General features: G+C 38.6%; 3 protein-coding genes and 2 long non-coding RNA genes across 5 annotated transcripts in view; 4 read left to right on the forward strand and 1 right to left on the reverse strand.

Annotated features, from left to right (window-relative positions):
* LOC138177981 (uncharacterized) overlaps positions 1–5,210 on the forward strand; it is a 71,814-nt gene extending 66,604 nt beyond the window's left edge. The window contains exons 8-10 of the mRNA XM_069109377.1: positions 978–1,066; positions 2,284–4,526; positions 4,837–5,210. Of these exons, the coding sequence (XP_068965478.1) occupies positions 978–1,063 (86 nt within the window). The 3' untranslated portion in view covers positions 1,064–1,066; positions 2,284–4,526; positions 4,837–5,210. The remainder of the gene's footprint in view (positions 1–977; positions 1,067–2,283; positions 4,527–4,836) is intronic.
* Positions 1–26,975, forward strand: part of LOC138178534 (uncharacterized) — a 155,303-nt gene that overhangs the window by 126,935 nt on the left and 1,393 nt on the right. The gene's annotated exons all lie outside the window — the stretch shown is intronic.
* On the forward strand, positions 9,815–13,143 carry Taf5 (TATA-box binding protein associated factor 5). Its single transcript, XM_069109451.1, has 11 exons — positions 9,815–10,175; positions 10,342–10,527; positions 10,608–10,810; positions 11,006–11,202; positions 11,277–11,481; positions 11,556–11,675; positions 11,741–11,886; positions 11,974–12,111; positions 12,179–12,372; positions 12,441–12,732; positions 12,817–13,143. Exons 1-11 carry the CDS (start codon positions 10,113–10,115, stop codon positions 13,029–13,031), a joined length of 1,959 nt encoding a protein of 652 aa, XP_068965552.1. The 5' UTR covers positions 9,815–10,112; the 3' UTR covers positions 13,032–13,143.
* On the forward strand, positions 16,641–17,473 carry LOC138178532 (uncharacterized). The gene is made up of 3 exons (XR_011172735.1): positions 16,641–16,782; positions 16,881–17,243; positions 17,351–17,473. It is a non-coding gene; the product is annotated as an uncharacterized LOC138178532 (long non-coding RNA).
* LOC138178530 (uncharacterized) overlaps positions 16,848–26,975 on the reverse strand; it is a 43,012-nt gene continuing 32,884 nt past the window's right edge. The window contains exons 2-11 of the mRNA XM_069110484.1: positions 24,135–24,345; positions 23,550–23,656; positions 21,945–22,081; positions 20,982–21,182; positions 20,000–20,343; positions 19,322–19,541; positions 18,937–19,242; positions 18,138–18,731; positions 17,320–18,047; positions 16,848–17,223 (exon numbers count right to left, since the gene is read on the reverse strand). Of these exons, the coding sequence (XP_068966585.1) occupies positions 16,848–17,223; positions 17,320–18,047; positions 18,138–18,731; positions 18,937–19,242; positions 19,322–19,541; positions 20,000–20,343; positions 20,982–21,182; positions 21,945–22,081; positions 23,550–23,656; positions 24,135–24,334 (3,213 nt within the window). The 5' untranslated portion in view covers positions 24,335–24,345. The remainder of the gene's footprint in view (positions 17,224–17,319; positions 18,048–18,137; positions 18,732–18,936; positions 19,243–19,321; positions 19,542–19,999; positions 20,344–20,981; positions 21,183–21,944; positions 22,082–23,549; positions 23,657–24,134; positions 24,346–26,975) is intronic.

The following is a 26,975-nucleotide window of genomic DNA, read 5'->3' on the forward strand; positions in this document are numbered from 1 at the left end:
ACCTCTCGATGCACTCGGTTTGAATCCTCAAATAATACTGACTGCCCTTCGACTTATTCCTTTGTCTTCTCTGGGAGACGACCCCCACCACGCTCGTGTCACGTAAAATTGATACTCGGGTTGTAAGAGAAAAGAAAGCTGAGTCGTAACCCAACTATTCATTTTCTTTTATCGAACTTTATTATAATTTTGGCACTTACAATAATAGAATAACGCTGAACAGTAAAAGGGTGTTGTACAAGAACAACAACTAGAACAAGAACTGCCCGAGCTGGGTGAAGTCTCGGTTTATATACGTTTTGGTTTGAGGATGTTGAGGTTAGGTTATGATGATAAGGTGGTGATGTGTCCAAAGGAATCTGAAAGTCGGGAGTCGATATCATATCTCTGATGTGGACTAAGGTGCGTCGCAGCCTTGGCGTCCGAAAGTCGGGGGTCGATGTCTTATTTCTGATGTAGGTTGAGAAGTGACTGATGTTACACTCGAGTCTCGCAACTGTTTGCGCCTATGATCAAGTATGCCACCTTCTTTGTGTAAAACAGCGAACTGAAGGCGAATCGATGTTTCTAGAACTCGCTGCTTGACGACAGCTACGCGCTTATCGCTACTTTGGGTATATTTCGCTGGTCATGTAAGACGATCTGGCTACGACACTGTAGTACCAAGGAAGACGGTTAGGAACACGGCCTATAGTAAGCCTCGGGGCGTAACGTCCTTATTGGAATGGAGTATAGTAAAAACGCATAGATATACGAAATCGTAGTACGCGCGATCTGCCAGCCGATTCGAATGACTTTACATTTATGTTTTATTAGATTTTCGAGCATTATAACGCAACTGCACTAGCATCAACTACAACCAGCAAGGATATATAGTAAATAGAGGAACGCATTGAAAATACGTCTCGAGCAAATGTTAACGTTAAGATATAAAAGTACATTTCCTTCTTTTGACGCCAACTGTTCTTTGATTGCAGGAAATTTCGCCTGTGGATTGTCAATTAACGTTCTACTAGTCATAGCGCATCAAGCACTGGTCAACATGTTCAACATGTTCGACTAATAGGTAAGTAAATGAATATATAATATTTTCTGCGTTAAATCATTTCAAATTCAATTTGCTTATATCTTCATGGAATTTGATACGTTTTACGTTAAATTGGCCTACATCCTCTGAATAAAACATCAAAGAGTTGTAACTTTTTCAGAGCAGGATACACGTAGTTCAAGTAGCTAATTTCCATAAAATCTTTTACATTTTTCGAGCAACGATCCAACAACTTCGTCGTTGCAATTTCACAAGCATTAAACGTTATATAAATTATGCAATTCTTTAAAAACTCTTTTAAAAATTATTTTAAAAAATCTCTCCCTTCGAAGTAAGTAATTAGGAAAATCTAATCTACATACTTTTAACGTATCAAATCTCTCTTCTACTTTCACTTTCGTTCCTACATACGTATCACATACACCAATTCATTTAAGTAGCAAATAATTTTCGCTAAAGTCCACCTCGTGCAAAGTATCGCTTTATCGACGAGATATTAGGTTGTCCGAAAAGTTTCTGTCGTTTTATAAGGAAATAATAGACGCACAATGTTTCTTGTTTTATATTAGTTTATTGAATTATGCACGAACATAATAATTGAAATAGAAGGAAATGGATCATACCTAGTTCAATAAAATAATATAAAAGAGAAATTGTTGTCCATTTATTATCACTTTATGAAACGAAAGAAACTTTTCGGACAACCTAATATTTCCATCCAGAAGCGTCCAAAAATATCATTCGAGAAACAATTTCCGACATAACGAAATCATCCTCGCCAGTTTTTTACATCCATGCGGAAAGATTGAAAATTTCTTCCTCGCGTGATTTCACGGAATTCAGAACACAAAACTGTATTCCCTGAAACATCGAAAGAAACGATGTCGCAAAGAAGAGAGTAAAGAAGGAAATATCGACTTTTTCAAACGTTTACAATAGAGTTATACAGGGTGGTTGGTAACTGGTGGTACAAGCGGAAAGGGGGTGATTCTAGGCGAAAAAAGAAGTCGAAAATATAGAATAAAAATTTTTTTTTTTTTTTAATTTTTCCATCGAGACAACGATCTACAGTGAGATCCGTTATAACGAGACGTAATAAAGTGCACGCGTACCGAGCGAAAATTCAAAGTCGATTTTCTCGAAAACAAAGCCTCGAACCACCAGTTACCAACCACCCTGTATACAATATATGAAAAGTATGTGTAGAAAATTCATAATGAAATATTTGATTGCAGGTGGTCGCTTAAAACGCAGTGCAAAGCGACTGACGGACTGACGTGTGGAAGCTGCGTCGTTACGCCCTATCGTCTTGTACCATGATTCATTGCCTAAGATACTTATCAACAAACACGGTGTGCCCACGTTAAATGTTGTTTGAGAAAATGCGACAGAATCGATCGTCGGACGTCGAACGCCGATCAACGTACGCGTTCGTCGTCAGCACGAGAAAGTCCTGTTTCTAACTCCGTACACATACATACATACGTATACATGTAAACACACGTTTAACAGACAAATACGGTTAACACACATGATAACACACAGAGAAACATACAAAGATACATTATACGCGCTGTTTAGAGTGTTATTTGTACTCGTAATGAAATTCTAGTTCATCGTGGCTAGCGTGCACACGATTTAAAACCAAAGACATAGGTAAAAACCTGTTGATAGAAAGAAAAGACGGAGAAAAGGAAAAGGAGAACGTTCTTCGTAGTATGGCGTTGTAAATAATGTTCAAGATTTGATGATCGTATTACAGTTCGAGTCATATTGTAGACTGTGTTTGTTACTCTTCGTGTTACGTCAGATTCATAATATATTGTTTAAACGACTAAGATGTATGGAACTTTGCATACGATATACAGCAGATAAGATATTATATATATACATATATAAATACGAATACGAAGATACGATTAAACAGAAGAAAAGAAAGCCGAGTGGATATATATATTGATTATACGTAACTTGAATGTGTAATTATTTTAATATGTGTAAATAGCTGCGACAATATGTGGTATCAAAATGCAAGCGAAGAGGCGATTACGACGAGTATTTAGAGCCGAAGGATAACGACGATGTTGCACGGGAAAAGAAAAATCAATTGTACAGTTTCCACGACGATATTGCGACTAACTTTATCACGTGTGTTATTCCTGATCGCGAAACGAAAACGTGACAATTATATTGTAACAATGTGAGAAATAAAAATATATGCTAACGAGAGAAAAACAAAATTAGGAGAATTTCGATGTACATGAGACGATAACGCTGGTAAAGTCGATGACTAATTTATCGATTTACCGAAATAGTTGGAAAGCTCGCGCAGGTATTTTTATCGTTGTATTATTATTATTTTAGTTGAACGAGGGAAAAAAGAATTAATTAAGAAATAATTTTCTTTAGTTTAGTTTCTATCTTCGCTATTCTGTGAACTATCATACCAAAGATAAACGTGAAAATACCCGATCGAACAGTGTCCAAACTGTACGCACCAAAGTTTCTCGTTGATTAAATTAGGCCTAATATATCGAGTTGGCAACTAAGTGATTGCGGGTTTTGTTATTAGGTAGTATTGACAAAGTCCGCAATCACTTATTTGCCAAGCCAATATAATGTATCTTTCGCTACGGCATGTAACAGACGCTAGCTAAAACTTTCCAGGAAGATTATACATTGACCTACAAAATACCCAAGTTTTCCTTTTCCGATAAAAACATATATTCTTTCGTACGTTCAACGACCGAACACGAACGAAGTATAAAAAGAGAGATTTTGTTATTGTTGTGATCGATAATTAAATTCGACTGTTCGAATTATCGGTAATGGAGGCTGGATGCTCACGTAGCGAATGTAACGTTCAACTGAGAGCAAAGAAAGAACGAAAGAACGGATTATAGTAGACGTTATAGTTGTAAATAAATTGCCCTCTGTAGCACTTCTAGTCCTTTAAAACACGGAAAGCCTATCGGACGAAAGGGAGGAAGAAAAGAGGAAATTCTGTATTATAATTTCGTGTACGAACATCCGACAATTCTAATTATGCAGATGCTTGGATAAAAAAAAGAAAAAAAAAAAGAAAAATTTTCATTGTTTGTAAAGCGAAATACGTTTCTGTACCAAAGAAATCGCTGGACGGTGTATCTTGTGTCGTTGAATATGCCACAAAACGTCCGTATCTTCCAAAGAGATGGCGGATATGATGAAGAAAATTAACGTTCGTCTTTTCCTCTACGTGGAGAAACGAAGGGAAAACGAACGAACGATACACTTGCCGCAAGGAATATAAAGGCAAACCGAATTTATTTTCCGGGGGACGGTATCGGAAATATATGTATGTGTAACGCGTGCCTCAAATTAAGAATAGGGTAGCTGATAACTTCTCTGATGAGTTTCAAATTTTTAGCAGTCTTTGAGAAAAACAATATTTTCATAATTGTTCCAATTTATATATACACACATATATATATACAGGGTGGTTGGTAACTGGTGGTACAAGCGGAAAGAGGGTGATTCTAGGCGAAAAAAGAAGTCGAAAATATAGAATGAAAATTTTTCGTTCGAGGCTTTGTTTTCGAGAAAATCGACTTTGAATTTTCGCTCGGTACGCGTGCACTTTATCGCGTCTCGTTATAACGGATCTCACTGTAGATCGTTGTCTCGATGGAAAAATTTAAAAAAAAAAAAAAAAAAATTTATTCTATATTTTCGACTTCTTTTTTCGCCTAGAATTACTCCCTTTCCGCTTGTACCACCAGTTACCAACCACCCTGTATATTCTTAAGTAATTGTAGCCTCGTTTGAAAAGTTTGCTATTCTAATTAAATATCGTAAATATTTAATACCAATAATAATAATAATAATAATAACAACAACAACAACAATACGTTATCATTTTCTTTGTTAACATCGATACTCTTCGATAATTGAAATTATTAAGCGACTAATTTGCTCTCGAGAATCGAGCAACGAATGGTTTTTATTTTTACTAACTGATTTTTCAATCTTACTTTACGCGGTAATTACATTGTAAAAGAATTCACGCAATTCTTCGACCTCGTCGCTTTTTCCGAATATTTTCAGTAACGTTTGTAGCGTTTGAAACATTGGATAAACTGTAACGATTTTAATAAATGAGTTCTGTTTCATTTTAACGATACACGTTCTGCTTATTCGTTTCGTTCCATCTCTGCTGCCTTTACCGGCAGGTCGCCATTTTTATTTCGCAAATTCCAACTTTGCTTGTCTGCGCGAGATAAAAGATAAACTCGTCACACTTTCACAATCGAATATCGTTAGCGTTTGTACTTGAGAATTTATTGGTTACCCTGGTTACAAACTTTCGCAAATTCCGCTCTAAAAACTCGAGTCTTTCGAGCGAACGGCTTTCGACGATAGAAACGATTGGAAAAATCGTAAATGTGTAAATAAACGATTTAAACGAGCCGACAGTTCGATCAAAATACGAAAATTTATTCAGTTATCAGGTGAAACGCTCACACGCAAAGGGTTGACCTTTCCGTGGCTCTTCTTGCGTACGAAAAAATTGAAAGAAAATCGTGCGCAATTACGTTTGTTTGATTTAATCGACAAAAAATAACGGATATTAATCAAACAAATTGATATGGAATCTGAACAGATCGAATTATAAAATATCGGCAACCTTTTGCGTCTGTGTAGTTCGAATGATCGGCATCGATACCATGTAATTTTATACGAAGCCCCCCCCCTCCCCTCCCCTCTTCTTACTTATGTCTTAATTACTTCTGTAAATAACGCAATTAACATGTATATTGAATTAACTTACGTGTATAGAGGTTGTAAGGAAATTTTAGATACAAATTTTTTAGAGTAATAGAACTTATTGAAAAATAATGAAAAATATTTTAATAACGACGACGATTTAACCAGCTAATAATCAACACGATGATTATTCCTTCGGTAAATTTCCAAATTCACTCGGTTACGAACGCTTCTATTTATCTATTTCTTCGATATTATGGAAACTTGATATCCGTTCGAAGATAGACGACGCGAACGTGCGAAATACGAGCGATTATCGAACGTAACGTGAGACGAAGAAATTGATATTTACGTTTCTCCGGGAATCGTTCGACGTTGTTGTAGCAAGTAACCGGAGAAAACACGCGCATCTCTCATTTCTTTCAATACGTTCTATCGACGCACAAAACTTGTAACCATAATTCCTTTGCCTCCTGTATACAGTATAAGATATTTCAAAATCGAGCAGACCGATTGTAAAAGCGAATTCTTTTTACGTCGAAACGTGCGCGAAGAAATTCTCACATGGCCGAGGGTTCTGTGGTACCAAGCTCGAACCGTGGTACCGTGTACGAACCTGAAACGATCAGAAAACCGTTTACGGCGAGAAATCGACGATTCTTTTCCCTTCGATGGTAGAACGCGCGCGATGTATCGAAACCAGGAGAATATACTTTTATAATTGCTCTGTGTAATTTTGAAAAATACACGAACGCGTGTACGAGTACATCGAACTCAAACAATTCACGAACAACCAACAAGGTTGTTGGGAAAATTTATTTAAACTTTGAAACAGTGAATGGTGAAACGATAAATGAAAATATCCAAGTAACAAGGGAAAGATAAACGTGGTCGGCGAATATCTGAATAAAATCGGCCATATCGTTGAATAATTAAATGTTGACAAATAAATTGTAAACTGTCTCGTTATTCGCGAGATTTACGCACAGATTACTAGGACACACGCAAAGTGTTGCATCGTCTGGACGAGCTGCTAGACATCGGTTCGTACGGACCGAGTGTTTCCTTGAAGTCGAAAAATCGTATTTTCATGTTCTATAAATCGTGTATCGTTTGAGCCAGACGTACGTTCGAACACTGGATCAGAATTAGCAGGCGCGCAACACACAGACACGCGACCAATTGTATCAACGTCGTATGTTACTGTAATCCATATTGTATATATCTGTGTATAAATGCGAATTAAAACGGCTATAGAGATAGATTATTTCGTACTAAATACAGGCGTTTAAATCGGTGTTTCACGTATGGAATTGCATTTACGGAATGTACTCGCCTAAGCCTGCGGATACCCCGACGAACATTTCGATAGCAAAGGATTACTTATTGACTTGTTATTCCTGTTCCAGCTGAGCCTTCGTTTCGTTTCACTGCTAATTTCAAATTGTATATCGTAAACGGCACACGTCCATGCTATTACTTTTCAACGCTTTATTCGTATCGTCGTTGTCGAGCGATCAAATTTTTATCGGCGAAGAAAAATGAAGAAGCACAAGGTTTGACGATTTTCTATCGTGTAATACGCGTTGATTCGTATAGATTTCTTTCGTTTATCGTACCTTTCATCCGACCAACAAATCACGAATATTTCGAAATCGATGGCTACGCTCTCGTTTTACCTTGTACGAACGTACCTACCGATTCGAGAAACATTCATGGTCTTTTCATTACGTGAAAAACCATGAGAAATTTCAAAAATCTATTCAGACGATCGTACGCAGTGCGACGGAGAAAAAAACCATTGTCCTCTTTCTTTTTCTCGAGAGTTTGTCGCTTGCGAAAGAGAATCCTACGGATTAATAACACGAACATAAAAATTATACTTTGAACGGAGAAATTTATCGTGAGATAATTCTTCGTTTTTTGATTTACGAAGGAAATGTTTTCCTAATGTCTATTTGTATATGTATACGTATGTATATTTATTTATACTTGAATATTATTAATGTCGGCAAAACGACGTAAAAAGTTTATTTCGATAACGAACAAGTTAAATGCTAAAACGTTGTATTTCGATAGAACTGATATGTAGCGAATTTATGAAAATGAATGTTTCGTAAAAATGTTTACGATTACTATGGAATCGTGAAATTGTATTTGACGAAAGCCATCATAGATGATATTTCTGTATTAAATTACTTTACCATGTTATGAAACGAAAGATTAACAGAAATATGTGAAATATTCTAAACGAATGAAATGCCAATAAGAGCTTTTATCGTGATCGTTATACGTTAAGTAACACATTCGATTTACCAGTCGAAACGATTAACAGAGTATTAATTAAAAAAGCATTTGACTGCCATTACATTAGATCCTGATCATTCGTCGATTATATCATGTAAAATAATCATATTCATTTTTGCCAGGATAAACGATGAAAAGAAATTTACCCGGTATTACTGATCGTGTTAATTGAAGGTATTATTAATTGAGTAATCCACACGCAGTTAATATACGAGAAAAAGGAATGGAAAAAAGTGTCACTGTGTATTTTCGCTGTTTTATAAATAAATAGAAAAATATATTACAAAACCAAAACTCTACGTGTGTTGTTTTATTTTGAATATCTTGTAAATATATTAACGTTTCACAAAAGAGAAAATTAATTATTACAGAATATATCGTACAATTGAATTGTGTCCTATAGTATATTAAATGTTACATACCGCGATTACACGTGATGGAACTAGACTTTCTGACGTACTCCATATGTGTCACTTGTAGAATGTTTTTCTAAAGAATGATTCATGAATTACACGAAGTTGTTGCACAATGATCATTACTTTGAAACGTCTTGAAATACAATTTTTCAAATATCAAAACGAAAAACCTCGAACATAACTCTCACTTCTCAGTTCGCGATCCCATTTGCCGCTTTAAGCTAACAACTTTTGTACACCAAAAGTCCTTAGTGGCTTGTAACAATATATACATAAAAAATCACCGTTGAAAATAGTAGAATAATTGTCTCTGACATTATTTATATTACGTAATAAACATAGAATATAAAGTACAACAAAACTAAAACTCCATATTATATACATTTTTTGAAAATGAAGGCTTTATATATGTATCTTTAATGTAAGTGTATTAATTTAAAACCGTCTATTCTGGTAACACCATGGAAGAAGTACGTACATTTCGATCCAGATTTCTACTTTATCAACTGATGGAAAAGGTTATTATTTCAAAATTTTAGCACAAACTTTCGGTCATTTATTTCAATAGTAATAAAAATTGAAATTCCAATAAATTTTAATAACTTTAAAAACTAAAACTTTCGTATTAACGTTAAAAATCTATGAATTAAAACAAATACATTAAATAAATTACCTCCTGAGCACTAACTTTAATACCGAAGACGATTAATGAAGAAGCAAGCATCATCTACGAACAGTGACTATAATTTCGCCTATGATTACTAGAATTAAATTCAATAGGTGCTATCGTGGTTTCAAGAATATCAAGTTACGAAGCAAACATTGATTCTACGTTAATGTCGGGAGTTGTGCTTTACAAATCGGCCACTATAAAACGTTGCGATCGAAAAGTTAGGATTGTGTATTTAACGCCATCTTTCGATGGTAGCATTGAAAATGAAAGATATAAATTAGACCACTGAGCTTACTCAACGACTGAACTTAACTACTCTTCGTTATTTTTTACCATTTATTTAAAACAAATTCATATATAATTCAGATTCACCGTGAGTCAAGTACGTAATCGCAACAAGGACAGAGAGGAAGAGACAGAGAGACAACCAGAATCCCAACTTTTCGAATGAACCGCTTTACCGCGGACAAATTAACCAATCACTAAGAGCCCTGTCCTCACCACCGGAGCTGTCGGATCTATGTATGGAACCGTGGTCAAAATATGCAACGCGATAACATAATTCCATATCCGTTCTATTCCGTAGCTCGTCTGTGATTGCACATGTATATACATATGTACCTGTAAATAGATATATTACTTTGAAATCCACCGCTTTAAAATTGTCTGATTTTTTCCACAATCGGTACTTCAGGACGTACGGCATTATCTTGTCATATCATGTCGTGCATATCTAACTACATATCTATCTCTTAATTTATCCGTGGCCGTAGCTTGTTCATGGTTTTATGGCTATACACTAAATGACTAGTGTTCATACGCGCCTACATGCGCGTACGGATAGTACAGTGGGTGTTCGTTCCTTGAACAATTTGTTCGTTAACAAGTATTTTAATTTATTGACATAAAAATTCGGATAAAAATGGATAATGATAAAAGTACTATGCTGGCAGTTCTGCAGCTACTTAGAAAATATAATTTGAAGGTATTTGGCAAATAATTTCGTCATTTAAGCTGTTCTAACCTTAAACATTTATATAAACATTAAATCTTTATTTAAACAACTCTTGTACAGTTTGATATTTTTATACGAAAAATATATATGTAATATGCAAGCATGCATTATAACTTTATAAATATTATTCTTACAGGGAACAGAGGAATTATTTAAAAAAGAAGCAAATCTGATAGACATTTCTCCGGACGAAGCTCAACAAACTGATTCTGAAGTGAACAGTGTTCTTTCTGCCTACAAAAGCGAGGGAGATCCTGCTTTATATGAGAAAGCATATAGCGAACTAAAAAAATTTGTAGAAGGATCTTTAGATATATATAAGGTAGATTATTTAAATTTAAAAATGCATAATAAACTTTACAAACTAATAGAAATAATATATTTGTTCTTGTTAAATGACAGCATGAATTAGGCACAATTCTATATCCAGTTTTGGTACATATGTATCTCGAATTGGTTTACAATAATCATTCTGAAGAAGCAAAGCAATTACTGGAAAGATTTGGTGGAAATTTAGAGGAATATTATCAAAATGACTTGAAAAGATTGTCCAATGTCACAAAACGTGAACAAATGGCTGGGAATGAATTAACCGACACTTTCAAGTATATATTAATAAACTTTAATGATTATATGTATAATCATTATAGTTTATATATATATATATAGTTATATATATATATATATATAACTATATATATATATATATATATATATATATATATATATATATAGTTATATATAATGTATAATCATTATAATGATTTTATGATATAAATAATCTGTAAAATTTTCTACAGATCTAATCAGTTCATAATCAGAATGTCGAGGGATACACTCTCTATATTAAAAAGACATTTGCAAGAGAAGAAGCACTGCGTGTTGTTAAATATTATACAAGAGCATCTTTATTTTGATATGTACGAAGGAGTAGCTAGGAATAAACAGCAAATTGATGCCACATCAGGTGCAATGGTTGGTGAAGCAACAAGACAAGGTAATTTATCCAAATTAAATGCCAAAACTTTTATAAAAATATGTTTTTTATTTAAACTATAACTTTTAATTCAGACAATAAGGCGAAAGTATATTATGGACTTTTGAAGGAGCCAGACATTCAATGTATGCCACCAACCGAAGAAGAAGAGGATGATACAGGTGGTGTTGATGGGGACAAACCAAAAAAGAAGAAAGCTAAAAAGGATCCATTATTTTCTAAGAAAACTAAATCGGACCCAAATGCACCTCCTGTTGGTAGAATGCCCTTGCCCAACTTGTAAGGAGCTTTATTCATAAATTTGTTTCTTGTATTCTTATATGAGAAATAACACAATCTGATCATAAATATAGGAAAGACGCGGATAAATTGGAAAAAGGAAAAGCGTTGAGGGAAGCATCGAAACGCGTTGTACTTGGTCCTGATACTTTGCCATCTATATGCTTTTACACGCTATTGAATGCAGTAAATAGGTAAATTTACGTACATATTAATTGTATACAAAGAAACGGTAACATATATGTAATACGAGATTTAGTGTGACAGCAGCTGAAGTAGCAGAAGATTCGAGTTTGCTGGCCATCGGATTTAGTGACTCTTGTATAAAGGTCTGGAGTCTGGTTCCACAAAAATTAAGACTGATGAAAACAGGGGAGCAATTACAGGACATAGATAGAGAAGCAGGTAATATCTCTTTTCATTCAATGAAGTTATGATATTTTGAATACGATAAACATTTTATATTAGTAACGCGTTAATATTATGATACAGACGACGTACTAGTAAGAATGATGGACGATCGTACAGCAGAAACATCGAGATCGTTATTCGGGCACAATGGTCCTGTATACAGTCTATCATTTAGTCCAGACAGAAATCTCCTTCTTTCGTCATCAGAAGACAGTACAGGTGCGTTTTAAAATGATGTGTTAATTACACTTAATAACTATTGTATTATACTTATATTATATTGCAGTGAGGCTGTGGTCTCTGCATACATGGACGTGTGTAGTATGCTACAAAGGACACTTATTCCCAGTATGGTGTGTAAGATTTTCGCCTCATGGTTATTATTTCGCAACTTCCTCTCACGACAAAACCGCCAGACTCTGGGCAACTGATTCTCATCAACCACTTCGAATATTTGCCGGTCACTACTCAGACATAGATGTAGGTTTATATTCGTATATCTTTAAATGCTAAACGTGAATCAAAATGACAAATTAATTTTGTTTTAGGTAGTACAGTTCCATCCAAATTCAAACTACGTAGCAACCGGTTCCAGTGATATGACAGTAAGATTATGGGACTGCGTAAACGGTAGCCAAGTCAGGTTAATGACAGGACACAAAGCTTCGATTTACTCCCTTGCTTTTTCCGCAGAAGGGCGATTTCTGGCTTCAGCCGGTGCTGATCACCGTGTTTTAGTTTGGGATTTAGCACATGGTCATCTTGTCGCTGCCTTATCGAGTCATTCTGGTACTATTCATTGCTTATCATTCAGTAGAGATGGGAATATACTAGTCTCAGGTTGGTCATATTCCTTACTTACATTTTCTTTTTGACAACCATGAAGCAAATAGAAGTAAGTTATAGTTTGTATTATTTTTTTAGGATCGTTAGATTGTACGATTAAGTTGTGGGATTTTACGAAACTTGCCGAAGAAATGAGTTTGGAGGATGTGAATGTTTCACATAATCCAGATGTAAAAACGAATACGGAATCATATCTCCTTCGAACGTTCGCGACAAAAAACACTCCTGTGCTAGCGCTACATTTCTCGCGAAGAAATTTACTCTTAAGCGTCGGAATGTTCGAGTCAACTTAGCAGACATAAATGTCTTTCAACGAATTTTATCATTACTGATGGAATATGGTTTGACGTCGGATCAACATTGTTGTAAATTACAAATGTTTATTAATAAATTTTTTCATATTGATCATGCAATGTACCTGAATTATACCTAATAATGATGTATTGAATTAAGGTCCTAGAGACTATATTTATATAGAATCAGGATATTTAACTATTGTACAGTTCACAATATAAACAACCAAAATATTCTAATACTTTATGTCTTTTTTCTTTCAAATAAATTAGTTTCGTTCGTTGTTACGTCGCGTGAAATAGTCATTGGTCATGGTTCATTGTCTGACCTATGGTCTATATAGGGAGTCTATGAACTCGAGTCAGCGGACAGTGCAAGGAACCTAACCCCAATCTACAAGTCGAAAACAGTCAATCGACATAAGATATCTCATCATCGTCGTCAACACGAAAGGAGTCTCAGGTCGTACTCATTCGGAGTTGTCATTTCAAATACTCAATCTTGTATAACACTGAAGTTGTTGGATCATTCAAATATATAGTAACCTGTTAATAACAGCGTTATATTCAACTCAACCACCCTTATTATCCCACAAGAAATAGGGGATCGAACGATTCGTGGCGTCGATTAGTCAAATGTAATGGGAATTTACGACTCCCGTTGGCACGCTTCTTCGTGATCGCGTCTCCCCGCGAACGTCCGAAAGTTCATTCGTACTACGATTATTTTATATATTCGATTAAAATGAAAAGCAAATAAGATAGAAAAATCGATTAATTTGTTATGAATTGCTTAGCGTTAATGAATAAAACGAAGACTACATTGTTTGTCTGAAATCAACGGAACTCTAAAGACAAAGCAGATTTGCGAAATACAACGGATCAGATTGATGAACCTGAATTACGAGTAGAATATAGATGGAGCGAGAATGGACGTCTCTCGATGACCACTGGATTCCACGCATCCATATTCTATTTGAATGATTAAATGGCGGACTTGGAATATTTATCGTCCTTTAGAATTCTATCGTTGCTTCCTGTTGTATTTTCATGAGCTTCTAGCATATTGTTCACCGAAGAAACAGTGTCATCCTTAGAATTTAACACATACATATTCCTTACTCGAATAACGCACACTTCATCGAAATTTGAAGCATGCTACCTGAATAACAAGCATCGACCGATGGTAAGTATAACGCATGTGAAAAGTTTACAGACTGATTCATGAGGTCTTTTGCTAAGATGAGGGCACTTCACTTGAAATTCTAATTCTAAGATCTTGAGAAATGAAAGAGTCTATAAGAATGAAAAGACCTCGAGATTTCGGAGTAAGATAGAACTGCAGAAAGAATCTGCATCCATGATCTCAGAGGGTACTTTGAAAAAAACAACTCAAATAGGTAAATTATTGCCGAGGTACGTTCCACTGACCGACAAATGAATATTTCATTTAGACAGCGATATTTATAGCTGACCGAAATCGGTTTTCAAAAGCACGTCCTTTTAAAAACCGCTTGAATATTAGAACAGAACAAATAAAACTGACGAGGATATATGGAAGTGGATATGCTCGTTACTTCAAAGGTCGGCCGAGAGAGGGATTTAAATAATAAAATCGGCGCTTTTTGAAGAAAACATTTCATTCCACAGAAGTCTTTTCATGAAAAAGTCGTATTTCTTTTCTAAGGTACGTCGTAACTTTTATTTACCGAAACGATGAGTATCACGTTTTATATATCAACAGGAAATGCGATAGGATTGACAGGAGAAGAGAAACGGACAGTATTTTAATTGTACAGTTGAAAAGGTAGAATGCAATTCAGACCAAGTTTACGCGAGAAATTTATTTCCGATTGTTGATACGCTTACTTCTATCACAGCATACAGACGTAAGTTATACGCGCTTTTACCATACGTGTGTGTATGTGGTATGTATGTAAGTAATGTATTCCCTCTCGTACGTGTGGCGGTGTGTGCGTACGTGAAACGATGGCTTTTTTAATTAGTTAACACTTTCGTAATAGAGTTACAATGTATGCGTTGTCAATTTCATGTTGCCCACTTCTCTCGCCTTCGCACTCGTTTAAACGATAATCAACTATACACCAATCTCTACGTCCCAGTCAAGCCTCGCGCATTGATATCAAACCTAGGTTACATGTGTGATTTTTAACTATATGTTATACCATCTTTGTTAACGTACTTATGAAATCTGGATAGGTTAGGATCGCGGTTAACGCGGGAGCATAGAGTATCGACAACCGGATTTTCTGTACGCCCGCCGGGATTTTCCATTGATCACGAACTAAATCCTAAAATGGCAGTTATAGAAGACGTCGCTACGCTCTCGCGTTAGTAGTCGTGATGGCTGCATGTTTCTTACAAAAACGATGGAGTTTATTGACGGATCGACGCAGATGACATCGATTTGATAATAAGATGGATCCAGAGGGTCGATGATAACGCGTTTGGTTGATCTTGGTCGTATAATTCCTTAGAATAAATTGCATATGAATATCGTCGTTCAGACACGACAATTTATAAAATTATAGAATAAAACCGGTTTTAAAAGTGAGAAATATCGGTCGAAATAATCTTTCATTCATTTTTTTCTTTTCTTTTTTTTTCGGACTTTTCCTTTTGTATATGTTTCTCGTAAAGTATAAAATCAAGGTTTTTTCATTTCTTTCTTAACCTTTTAAATGCCATAAGCGCGTGGTGCCGCCTATACAAAGAACGTGTGTATTCGCGCTCTAGTTTGAACTTTCTTATTATCGAGATTTTTTAATCGCGGCCTAGTGAGTATCTCCGATATAATATTATACGGCATCTAAAGGGTTAATTTTTTTTCGATAAATCACAGTAGTTCCGTTTCCTTTTTTTCTCCCGATGTTCACATGCGATTTATATCGAAGTCGTTCAAAGGGATTTTATATTGGCCGCTATTTTGTCAGTTCCCTCTTTTTCCCGCCAATTCTGTTCTGCGTCGTTTCTCGTCGTGGACGTTTGTAACACTCGTTTCCCGGCAACCGACCGTAATAAAAATTTTCTTTCTCTCTCTCGCTCTCTCTCTCTCTCTCTTTCTCTCTTTCGCTCGCTCGCTCGCTCGCTCTCAATGCAAATTACAGAATCCTACTTCACTTTAAAAGCATATATTCGTACGCATCAGCCGTGCGCGTTTTTGTCTTTCTCTTTATTCTCTTTCTAGTTATAATCTTTCGCGCTCTGTATGCTTCATTTCCTTCTTCTCATCGTCACACATTGCTTTATCCTAAAAACGTGTGTTCCTAGTGCTACTGTGATACGGCGGTTTTACCGTGAAAACCATATACGCGAATTGTTCGAGCAGCGCAAACGCTTCTCATCGATTCGATTCACCCTTTGTCTGTTCTCTAGAAGGTTTTAAAATTCGGAGTTTTATAATATCCCAATTCGGTGCGAATTTGAAACTTAAATAGCGCCGGGAAAAGAGACGCTTCTCTTGCTCGGGTTTAAAATTAAATATCGATTCTTTGGAGACAAAGCGTGGATCGTGGTCGAGGCTTCGAAACAATCCGGAATCCGCTCCTTCGTTAAATGCCTTCGAATTGGTCTACGAGAGTTTAATACGATTATTGCGTATATATATATATATATATTTTTTTTTTTTGTTGTTGCGCCGTACGCGCTGTGAGATGGGTTCGATCGACTATTCCGTCGTTTGCTTCCATTCTCTTCGCGGGAGGTGAGGGGGATCAAAGAGGCCAGCGAGGTAGGCGTATTTTAAAAATCCTGTAATATTCACACGGTGGTCTCGATATTGGCAATGGCGTATTGTCAACAAATACTGTCTTTCCCGTAATTTTCCAGATACATCTCTTGCGGCGTGGCGAGATTATAGCGACCGCTCAGGCGACTTCCGGTCAGACCGTTATTATGATGCGTGTGATTCACGTGGAGATGGTTCACGTTCAGGACAACGTTCTTTTTTTTCTTGCGAGCTTTGTGTCGATAGAGGCAATATTTGAGGCAACCGGTGGCAAGCAGTAGGATAAGAAATATACCTAGGGCGCCGGCACCTACGGCCACGTAGAGCAATGTTACGCCGAAACGGTACGAACAGTTGGTCTCCTCCTCGTCGAAACCGGAAGGGCAGTGACGGATCCCATCGCACCATAGCACAGAACTTATACACGCCTGAATTTCCGGGCATCTATAAAATAGAAATACACGGTAGATATGATCCCATTGTTTTACTTTTATATCAGCCTATAAGTTATCAGAATAATGTAGAAAGAATTATCGTTACCGATAAGGACAATCCTCGTGTGGCATTATAGAGAATACATTGGGCCCGACGCTAGAACTAGAAGACCTTTTCGAAATGGCCATCCAAGTAACGGCATAGAAACCAGGTTCTCTCTGGAGGAACTCGACAACGAAGCTCCTGGAATGTTGCATCATGGCCACGGTAGTATTAATAGCGCTATAGTTCCAACCACCGGAGAAGAAATCCACCGTTCTGGCAGTGTCAACGCCGCCCTCGGGACATATTACGCTACGATCTTTCGTATTGGCCGCCGAGTAGACGACGATTCTGTTCAACGTTGTACATTCCTCGACGTTATCCAACGTGATACTATATCCCGCCGTCCTTAAATACAAATAATTGATCCGTGCATCTTCAGGCTCTATCAACCAGGGCTCGTTTACACATTGAGTGGCAGTCAGATCCTCCGTATTGGTTAGAATCTCTTCGACGGCAGCGACACCGGGAATCACTCGCGGCAGGGGACTTCTGAGGGATATTTCACCGCTGGTTCCGCGTAATCGTCGCTCTTCGAGCTTCGTCGAGCAGCCTTGTTCGCTCGACTCTGCGCCCAAAGCGACGAAACGGTACTCCCCTTCGAAATAGAAATCTCTATAATCTTGCGTGACGTTCATTAAGGTCACGGTGAACCGGACTTCGATCACGTTGGATGTCAGTGTTCTCAGAACGATCCTATCGCTGACGTTCGAACACAGGCAATCGCGAACCTGAATATTTACCAACAATGTTATCATTAGCGAGATTTGTATATCTCACGTTACATTTCTAAACATATATTAATGTTATGAGAATCGTACCAGTTCCACTCCCTGCCAAGGGTACTCGGCAACGATCAACTCAGCCGTGCCAAACTTGGTGGAGTCGCCTATGCGTCGATCGCAAGTCCAGCGATTGACTAACGGGTCTACGTACGAGGAACATCCTTTATCTCCGAACGAGGCTCTACTTATGGACAGTTCTATCCTGTGATCCGGCTCGGTCTCGAAACGATACACACAGCTAACGTTCTGCGCACCACCGCGACCGTAAAAGAATACACTTTTCGGCGACGCGAATTTCCCCGCCTTGGCGAGCGACGACAGTAACGACGTGGAGGACGATGAAGAAGAGGATGAAGAAGACGTGGAAGACGTGGATGAAGTGGACGCGAAACCGAACACATGGTTACAGGAGACCGCCTCGTGCACGAACTCGTAACGCAGTACAAAACTTATCGGATAAAGTGCACTTCCTTGACGTAATATGTGCTCCAAGGTGAGATCTCTGCCGCTGGAAACGTAGCTTTCCGCGAGGCTACAAGGCCTCGCATGACGACTTCCGTTCCGTAGCAGGCTATGGTCGCAGAGACGTGGGGTATCATCCTTACAAAACTGACCCATCAAAGTGATATTCTGTAAATGAAAATTAATTTAGAAATCCTTTTGAAGTGAATGTTAAACCCTTGCCATCCGATGCTGTCATAGTGGCGACATTTAAAATTTCTCTTTAAAGTCGGATAAATATTTATTGCTTCCTGATCAGACTGCCACCAGAAAAATATGCCAACCGTGAAAGCTTAAAGAAGGCTAACTACAAAAAGAAAGATGAGTATCACACCTTACGCATAGGAATTAATTTATTTAGCGTGCGATCGCCGTCCCAAATGAGCAGCTTCGCATTGCAATCGGAAGCGACGTCGATGCTCGCGGCGGCATCGGCGCTGGCAGCATAGTACTTGACAAAAGACAGCCAAACGATCTCGTTTGGCTTGCCCTGGAAGTGGTAGCGACAAGTCGTGTTCGGAGGCAGAGAATGTTTCGGATTTTCTAAGACTCCCGAAGAGCTTTCGTCGCTGGGTATATAAAAGTCGCAGTTGTTGTTCTCCTTAACAAAACTCCGGGATTTCTCGTCGACGAACAGCACCTTTGAACCATCGATGTGATTGACTAGGTAAAGATTTCGTTACTGGCAAAAGTATAATTAGGAACCTGTTGGGAATTACCTGAACCTCGAGCTCGAAGCCGGGCAAGAACGACAAAGGAACGGGATGAAAGGGATTGTCGTACGGAGACGTGTGGAACTCCAAAAGCATCGTGTTATGGCTACTAACTATGTCTGGCACCGCGTCACCTCCACAAAGTCTAACCAGCACCTTGTCGGAGGTTGAACCCCCGTCGTACACCGTCAAGTAATCTTGCACCACGTTGCATTGATCCCAAACTCTATATTACAAAATAATTCAATACGTTTCATTAATCGATCTTTCAAAAATGGAATATTTTCAACTCTGTCCAAAAATTTTCAATTACAAAGTAATTGAAAAGCTCTATCGATCGACTTACTGCCACATGGTAATTTAATTTGTAAAATAATAAGAATTGTATATTACTCGCATTCTGGCAGTATTTGCGAGGACCGCGACAGATTGAAATATGGTACGTCATAACGTTTAATTTTTATAAAATATTATACCGTATCTGCGTCTCTCCTCTCTGAAAATATTATCTAAATCATTCGCATTGTTGACAATTTGTTACTCCGTGAAATATATATCTTTTTAGTTATTCTAAAAAATGTATTATTTTCTAATTTAAAAAGGGGCACAGCGACAGTCAACGTGACAATCAACGTGTTAAAATATTCAAACGGTAAGAAGAAACGTCGTACGATAACGCGGTACCTTAATATCCTTTGGCTGCCATCGTACTTGACGACCTGGTCTTTGATGTGTATCTTGTGACTGTTCCGCTGACTCACAGCGAGCAACGCCCGATGACCGGGTGGCGCCCGATTTTGCTCTACCCGGTAATAGCAAGTGACGTTTCTGGGATAAACGCCCGGGTAATTCGGCGATTGAAGTCGACAGGCTCGCGTGTCGCACTTGGTAAGCACACGGTCGCAGTACGTTCCGTTCACCAGCTCTCCCCGCCACGTGGACATACTACTGTTCCCGTATCTGAGGTGCGCCTCGCTACGTCTCAGGAACTTGTACGATAGTTTGAAGTCGAAATTATAGCCACTACCCTGTTGACAGTCAATATACAAGTATATCTGAAGAAGGAGAAACGTACGCGAAGATCTTTAGATCTGTAACTTTCACATATTTCTGGTTTTTCGGGTCTCAATCGCGTATTATGGAGTTTGCGTTTGGGTCCGACGTTTCCTGCATGTTCCAGTTCGCTTAATTAGGACAGAGCTGCTTCTTTACTATAAGAATCGAGTAAAAGAATTTTCCAATGGATTAGAAATGATAATATCATAAGTAATTTAGTTTTTGCGTATAATAAGATGAAACAAATCTTGTTGACGAATGGATGAGGAATTGTAAATCTAATCAATTTTAATACCTCCTTATCCAAGGAGGCGAAGAAGCGAGCTGAAATATTCAACGAAACGTCGGACAAAGTGGAACGTATTAATAACATCATCGAAACCCGAAGAATCACAAACATGTCACATGGACGAAGATCTATAAGGTCTCTAAGAAGCTTAAGGGGTTTTCCCTTTATGTACATATGTTAGCTGTTATCGGATCTTAGTGGTTCGTGTGTGACTTGCCGCTAAATCGCAGTTTTATTTGGTGCTTATGTTTTGTGCTTATTATTTACTGCCACATGATGACATACGACTGATAATTATCGAAGAAGCAAATTTGCGCTTACCTGTTCGGCTAGCCGGAGTAAATACAAAGTTAAATTGATGGAAGGAGTTTCACTGTAATACACGGTGTACCCCCATGCGCTTCCGCACCATTGACCTCCGGTCGCTGGTCGACCCTTTTCCCGAATGGTCATGTAACCATCCGGACATCCTTCCGACGTGAACGATAAAAATCGACCCACGGTGAACGTGTCGAATGTTAACTGTAATATCACGAATTTCCAGAGAATACTCGATAATTTTTGTCCTCGTTGACGGTTCTTATCTATGTATGGTGCTTATCGTGGTATCGTATAAAGAATTAATTTTGTACATAACTAACTTTGAATGTATTAAAGGATGAAAAAAGTCGCGAAAGAGACGTCACCGCAAAACCATTAGGTCACTGTACAAGTTGAAAACTTTCCAATTCATTCTGTTATTCTCGATCTTTGTAAATGATTAACGTAAAAGCACGATGGATAGGTAAAAACGCATTTTAAAAATGCATTACAGAATTAAATTGAAACGTCTGAGAGACAAAGGTTCGAGGAGAGTTTCTGCATCAACTCGATATCCGATTTATTAAGAAACAATGCGAAATCCATGGACAGGGATAAAAAGGGGAATTCTACGTGTAATAAAGAAGCGAGGCACGAAAGAACAGGAAAGAGGAACAGCGAAGAAACACGATTAAAGAGGACGTACAGAGAAATAAACAAACTTACAAAAACAATTTTCAAGAGACGATCTATTTTCGCTAAAACATCGACCACGCGCGCGCGTCCACGCGTCTATCTGCGTCCGTATGTCCCTAGGAGAAAAAATTATTGTCCCCTACTACTGTCTGGCTCGTGACAGTCTCGTTCCACTCGCGCGACGAGTCACCGTTTATTTCCTACGGATTCAATGCTGGCTGCCCGCACGCTCGTTCGTCCGGACGCGCGCGCGCGCGCGTGCTCACAACTCCTTTTCCTCCATCCCACCTGAACTAGATCTCCGAGATCAGAGCCGGCGGCAGTGAAATTGAGATGACACAAGAATGGCAGTCGATCTTCCCTCGGTCGGCGAACTTCCACCCTGTAGGTCCGGCCGACGTCACCGTACAACGTTCTGTTGCACACTGTAAAACCAGGTAGAAAAATAAAAATCCTGCTGCGATATTCTCGCGAGATCTATGACCGCTTCTTTCCTTCCATTCTCTTTCCCCTGATTTGCTACTACGTCGCGAATCACGAGATTGCGAATCAAATGGAGAAGCAACAGAAACGAACATTGGGATTCTGATGTTTTATAGTCTGCGGTTTGCACGCGCAATGCAGTTTGTCTTTAGGTAACCAGACTTTGATTAGCGAATTTTTGTTACCTTTCGAGTGGTAGATTTAACACTAGAACTGCTTATAGTTAACACGAAGCTATTTCTACCAAAGCTGGTCAAAATGACTGGTCTTTAAAAAATACGTAATAGAATATTTTTGTATTTGTTGATTTATTACTTTTTTACAGAAGGAATTCCATGTTATGCAGTTCATTTTTGGTATTGTTAATTCATCTGGGACCATCATCCCTAAACGAGGGTCGACACATTTATAAAATTGTAGAACCAGTCAATTTGGCTAGTGTGGTATTTCTAGCGTTAGAATCTAGATATCTAGATTCGGAATTTTCCTGATATCTGATATCATCGTATCGAATGATACGCGGTAAAAATTTTCAAAACGTGCGGGAAGTTGTACAAAACGAGGAAACTGGTTAAATTGGGGTTCGATCAACAGATCGCACGACCCTTTTACACTTTGACAAGTACAAGTCATTTCGACTGGTGTGGGTACAAGTAGCCTTGATACAAAATTATTTTCAGTTTGAATACATAAAAAACAAAATAAATTTCGTTATATTATTCTTTTAGCCATCGTTGCGAAAGTCGTTACATCATTGCGGAAAAAAATATAACATGAAGTAGGAATTTTAAAAATTTGTAAAACCAGTCAGTTTGAATACATAAAAAACAAAATAAATTTCGTTATATTATTCTTTTAGCCATCGTTGCGAAAGTTGTTACATCATTGCGGAAAAAAATATAACATGAAGTAGGAATTTTAAAAATATGTAAAATCAGTCAATTTGACTGGTGTTGTAGTTCTAGTGTTAATAAATAGAACGAAGAATTAACGTCATCGCCGTGGAGCCGGTGCGTTGTACGAGCACATGGAATATTATAAATGACGAAGGTTTCTAATTGTTACGACCAGATACGAATCGTTATATCGTACATTTCCTATTTCAGGATCCACATGGGTCGATCTTTGTTTCAATCTCGCGACGTAACCGTGGCAGCGTATTCTTTGAATCTACAGCGAAAGGGTTCAACGAGAACATAAGATCTTGCATCTTGGCGAACAAACGATCGCGAAATGTGTTCTTTAATCGATACGTTTCTATATTGGTTTTATATTCTTGAAAACGACGTTTAATCATCGGCGTACTAGTAACCGCGTATCGAAGAGAAATAGGAATTTTAATTGAATTAAAATTGCTAGGGCGAAATGGCGGTCAGGAATCGGACGAAACAGGTCGGATAAAGGACTCACGGGTGCAATATTTCGGCTCGTCGGAGTTGTCGCCGCAGTCATTTTCGCCGTCGCAGTATTTGTCCTGGGCAACGCAGTTTCCTGTGCCACATAGGTACTCGGATGGCCTGCAAATGGAATGCAAATAAAACCTACAATATATCCTTTCGAATACGCCTCGATACGACAGATATATCGGTTTGGTTCAACGGCGGACACGCGTACGATTTAATGGCAGACCATCGCCGAATACGATCGACGCGATTTTGAATCACGATTTAATCCTATTTTCGTAAGCGCCACGAATGGAAAGCGTAACGGGGGAATAAGAGTAAGAAAATATCGATCTGCAACGCAAACATTTGTGGTTTCGAACGATTTTAAATTTGCCTGGTAAAAAATACAAGGTTTCTCATAAAACGTGATGGAATTGGTATAAAGGGAAGTGTGTTCCAGTTGACCTTGTTTCAACGTTACCGTAGAATCACATTTCCCTCTTGATACTAACTGCTCGTCTAATTTGAAACAGAAGAGAATAATCAAGAAGTTTTCTGGTAATGTAACGTGAGAATCAACGACGAAGAAACAACGGCCGATCGATTATACCTGCAAACATTTTCCAAATTTGTTGTTGGCGTAGTGATCGCACCGGACGATGTCTCGGACGACGTCAGAGCTGGATAAACCGGAAAACCAGGGTATCCAGAGTAATCTGAGGAGATTCCAGGGTGGTAACTAGCGGAGCCAGCCTCGATCGAGGCCGTGATCGCGGCTGCGATCAGCAGCAACCGCCGGCACATCAACATGCCCCCTCACCCTGAAAATATAGGAAAAAAGAAAAAAGTAAGAACAAGGGAACGTTTATCAAAATATATCGCGTATTTCGTATCTTTGGTAATTAAAAAACGACGCAACTTTCTTTTCGGTTGAACTCTCTTCTTTAATATTAACAAATTAAATAGATCTGGCAAATTAAGCGTATTGTTTATGCGCGAGGATTTTAATACGAAACGCTTATTAAAATAGAAGACACGTAGTTTGGAACAAAGAGGCCAGGAACTCGGAGAGATAGCGACCGGGATTATGCTAATTCTATTCAACCGCTCGTATTTGTCTCTCAAATCTGCAATGTGTTCTTATTTCTCGGATAAATGGTCGGTTCCAGTTTACTTCGTTCATAAGTTCGTAACAATTTTTCCTTTCGTTTCCCCTTGCGCCGTGTCCGACCGTCATTGACAAAACAAGGGAAAAACAAGACGTTGCGGAGAAAAAGCATACCGCTAAACGTGGGTAAATGTCATAAAAAATAAGCATATCTAAGCGGAAAACTGCGTAGTACGCGTGCCGCAAAAGCGTTCTGTTTATTAAGTCGCCGAATGGAATCTGGGCCAAACATGACCCAGGGACACGTCCCGGAAACTGGAATATGGTAATTTGGCTCGCTCCGCGAATATACGGCACAGCCTCGTACGAGTGTCACTGGAATTGCAAGCAACTTAAGCGTGCACGGTCAATTGAATACGAAAGAGTGGAGGACGACGGAGAAATAGGGTGAAAGCAGCACATTCAGAGGATCGAGCGATTTTTTAAATTGCCGTCGAATTATGAACGTCGTGCACCGTTTCTCGAGTCTACCACGAGCAACGAAGAGGGAAAGGGTAGCTCGAAACGATAACAGTATCTTGAAGTAGCATCGTTGCACGGTCGAGAATAATCTTCAGCAATTTACGATGAATTCTGGCAAACACCTCGGGGCAACGTCTTATGGCGATTTAAGACCAAACGAGCAAACGCTTCGCCCATTTTAATAAAATTTAGAAACGAAAGCGCAAGGGAACATTTGTTTCGCCGTTTAACTCCGATTGGTCGCCGAGCCGGAAATCGAATATCCGAATGCTCTGAGAACGCTCTATACTTTGGCGACGAACGCGAGCGATTAGAGATTACACCTCAGAGACGCTCGATAATAACTCTCGGTTCAGTGTTCGTTCGGTCTCGAAACAGCGATATCCGATGAAAACATCGTAGCTACTATTTGTTAACGAGAAGACATTTCTGTGGCGGCATTCGACGACGGAACTTTCCGACAGCTTCGTGACACAAAACGCTATACCACGAAAACGTAAGGCCGACTGCCCAATGTATCGTCGATATCCCTACGGTCCGAAGAATGCATATGCGGCAACCGTCGCGGACGTCTAACAAATGCGTGCGCAGTGGAAATATCGAGGGGCAACAAAGAAAAGAATCCGTTTGGTTTTGAACGAAAGATTCATTCCGTTTCGAACAGCGAAGTGCGAAGAGTCTAGCGTAACAGGGAAGCAAACACATTCGAGAAGTGTGATCGTTGATCGTTGATTGTTAATTGTTTAATAAACTTTTTTGTTGAATGTCGAGAGTGTTTTTTGGGCACATACACCTCTTCGTTTCCAAGAATGCTGCATGGAACCATTCGCTCACCTCTGCGATTAATCCCTTAACCTACAACTACGGGCATAGTCCGTAGTAGATGATCGGACCAAACGTAAATATTACGGGCATAGTCCGTAGTACGATGATCGGGCCAAATATAATATACAGGGTGGTTGGTAACTGGTGGTACAAGCGGAAAGGGGGTGATTCTAGGCGAAAAAAGAAGTAGAAAATATAGAATAAAATTTTATTTTTTAATTTTTCCATCGAGACAACGATCTACAGTGAGATCCGATATAACGAGACGCGATAAAGTGCACGCGTACCGAGCGATAATTCAAAGTCGATTTTCTCGAAAACAAAGCCTCGAACGAAAAATTTTTATTCTATATTTTCGACTTCTTTTTTCGCCTAGAATCACCCCCTTTCCGCTTGTACCACCAGTTACCAACCACCCTGTATAATAGCTTGTTTACGTTTTCGGCCCAAAATTCTCGAACGTAAATCGTAGGTTAAGGGGTTAAATGAATCAAGCGAGCATTTTGGAACGTTCGCGGAACATTCTTGAAGCGTTTGGACGTTAGATTTCCGATTTGGCGAACAATCGCCAAACATCGAATTTGCTCCATGCTCGTTTACGCGTTCATTTTACTCGCTTCGTTTAGACGCACAATTATAAGTGTCGTTCTGCGGTACCGAGTTTTGTCTCTCGAACGATGGAGCAGAAAAAGATGGCGATGAACGCGATGGAAACAGGAAAACGATGGAGAACGAGCGTCTCAGGGCGGTTTTAAAATCAGTTTCGACCGTTATACCGCGACGAGGACTCGGTGATCCGGTAATCCGACAGAACGACGCGACGTTCCAGGAACGGTCGGACCTGGGTTAAATTGCCCGCACCGGCCTCGAAATTGGGTCGGTGCACGAGAAAATCGACTGCAGATTGAGAGGACCTCTTCGCGGTGGATCAACCGTCTCTCCTCCTCTTCTCTTCTTGATTTGTCCTTCCTCCTCCTCCCTCTCTCCTCCTACTTC

The sequence above is a fragment of the Bombus flavifrons genome, chromosome 3 (assembly GCF_040668555.2).
Source record: "Bombus flavifrons isolate JBK064 chromosome 3, iyBomFlav1_principal, whole genome shotgun sequence".
Classification (NCBI taxonomy): Eukaryota; Metazoa; Arthropoda; class Insecta; order Hymenoptera; family Apidae; genus Bombus; species Bombus flavifrons.

Bases quoted from the DNA above. Each gene is read 5' to 3' on its own strand.
- Taf5 (XM_069109451.1), top strand. From the start codon at position 10,113: ATGGATAATGATAAAAGTACTATGCTGGCAGTTCTGCAGCTACTTAGA. The intron at 11,203-11,276 runs GTAATTTATCCA...CTTTTAATTCAG, and splicing joins TGGTGAAGCAACAAGACAAG to ACAATAAGGCGAAAGTATAT. The intron at 12,112-12,178 runs GTGCGTTTTAAA...ATTATATTGCAG, and splicing joins GTCATCAGAAGACAGTACAG to TGAGGCTGTGGTCTCTGCAT.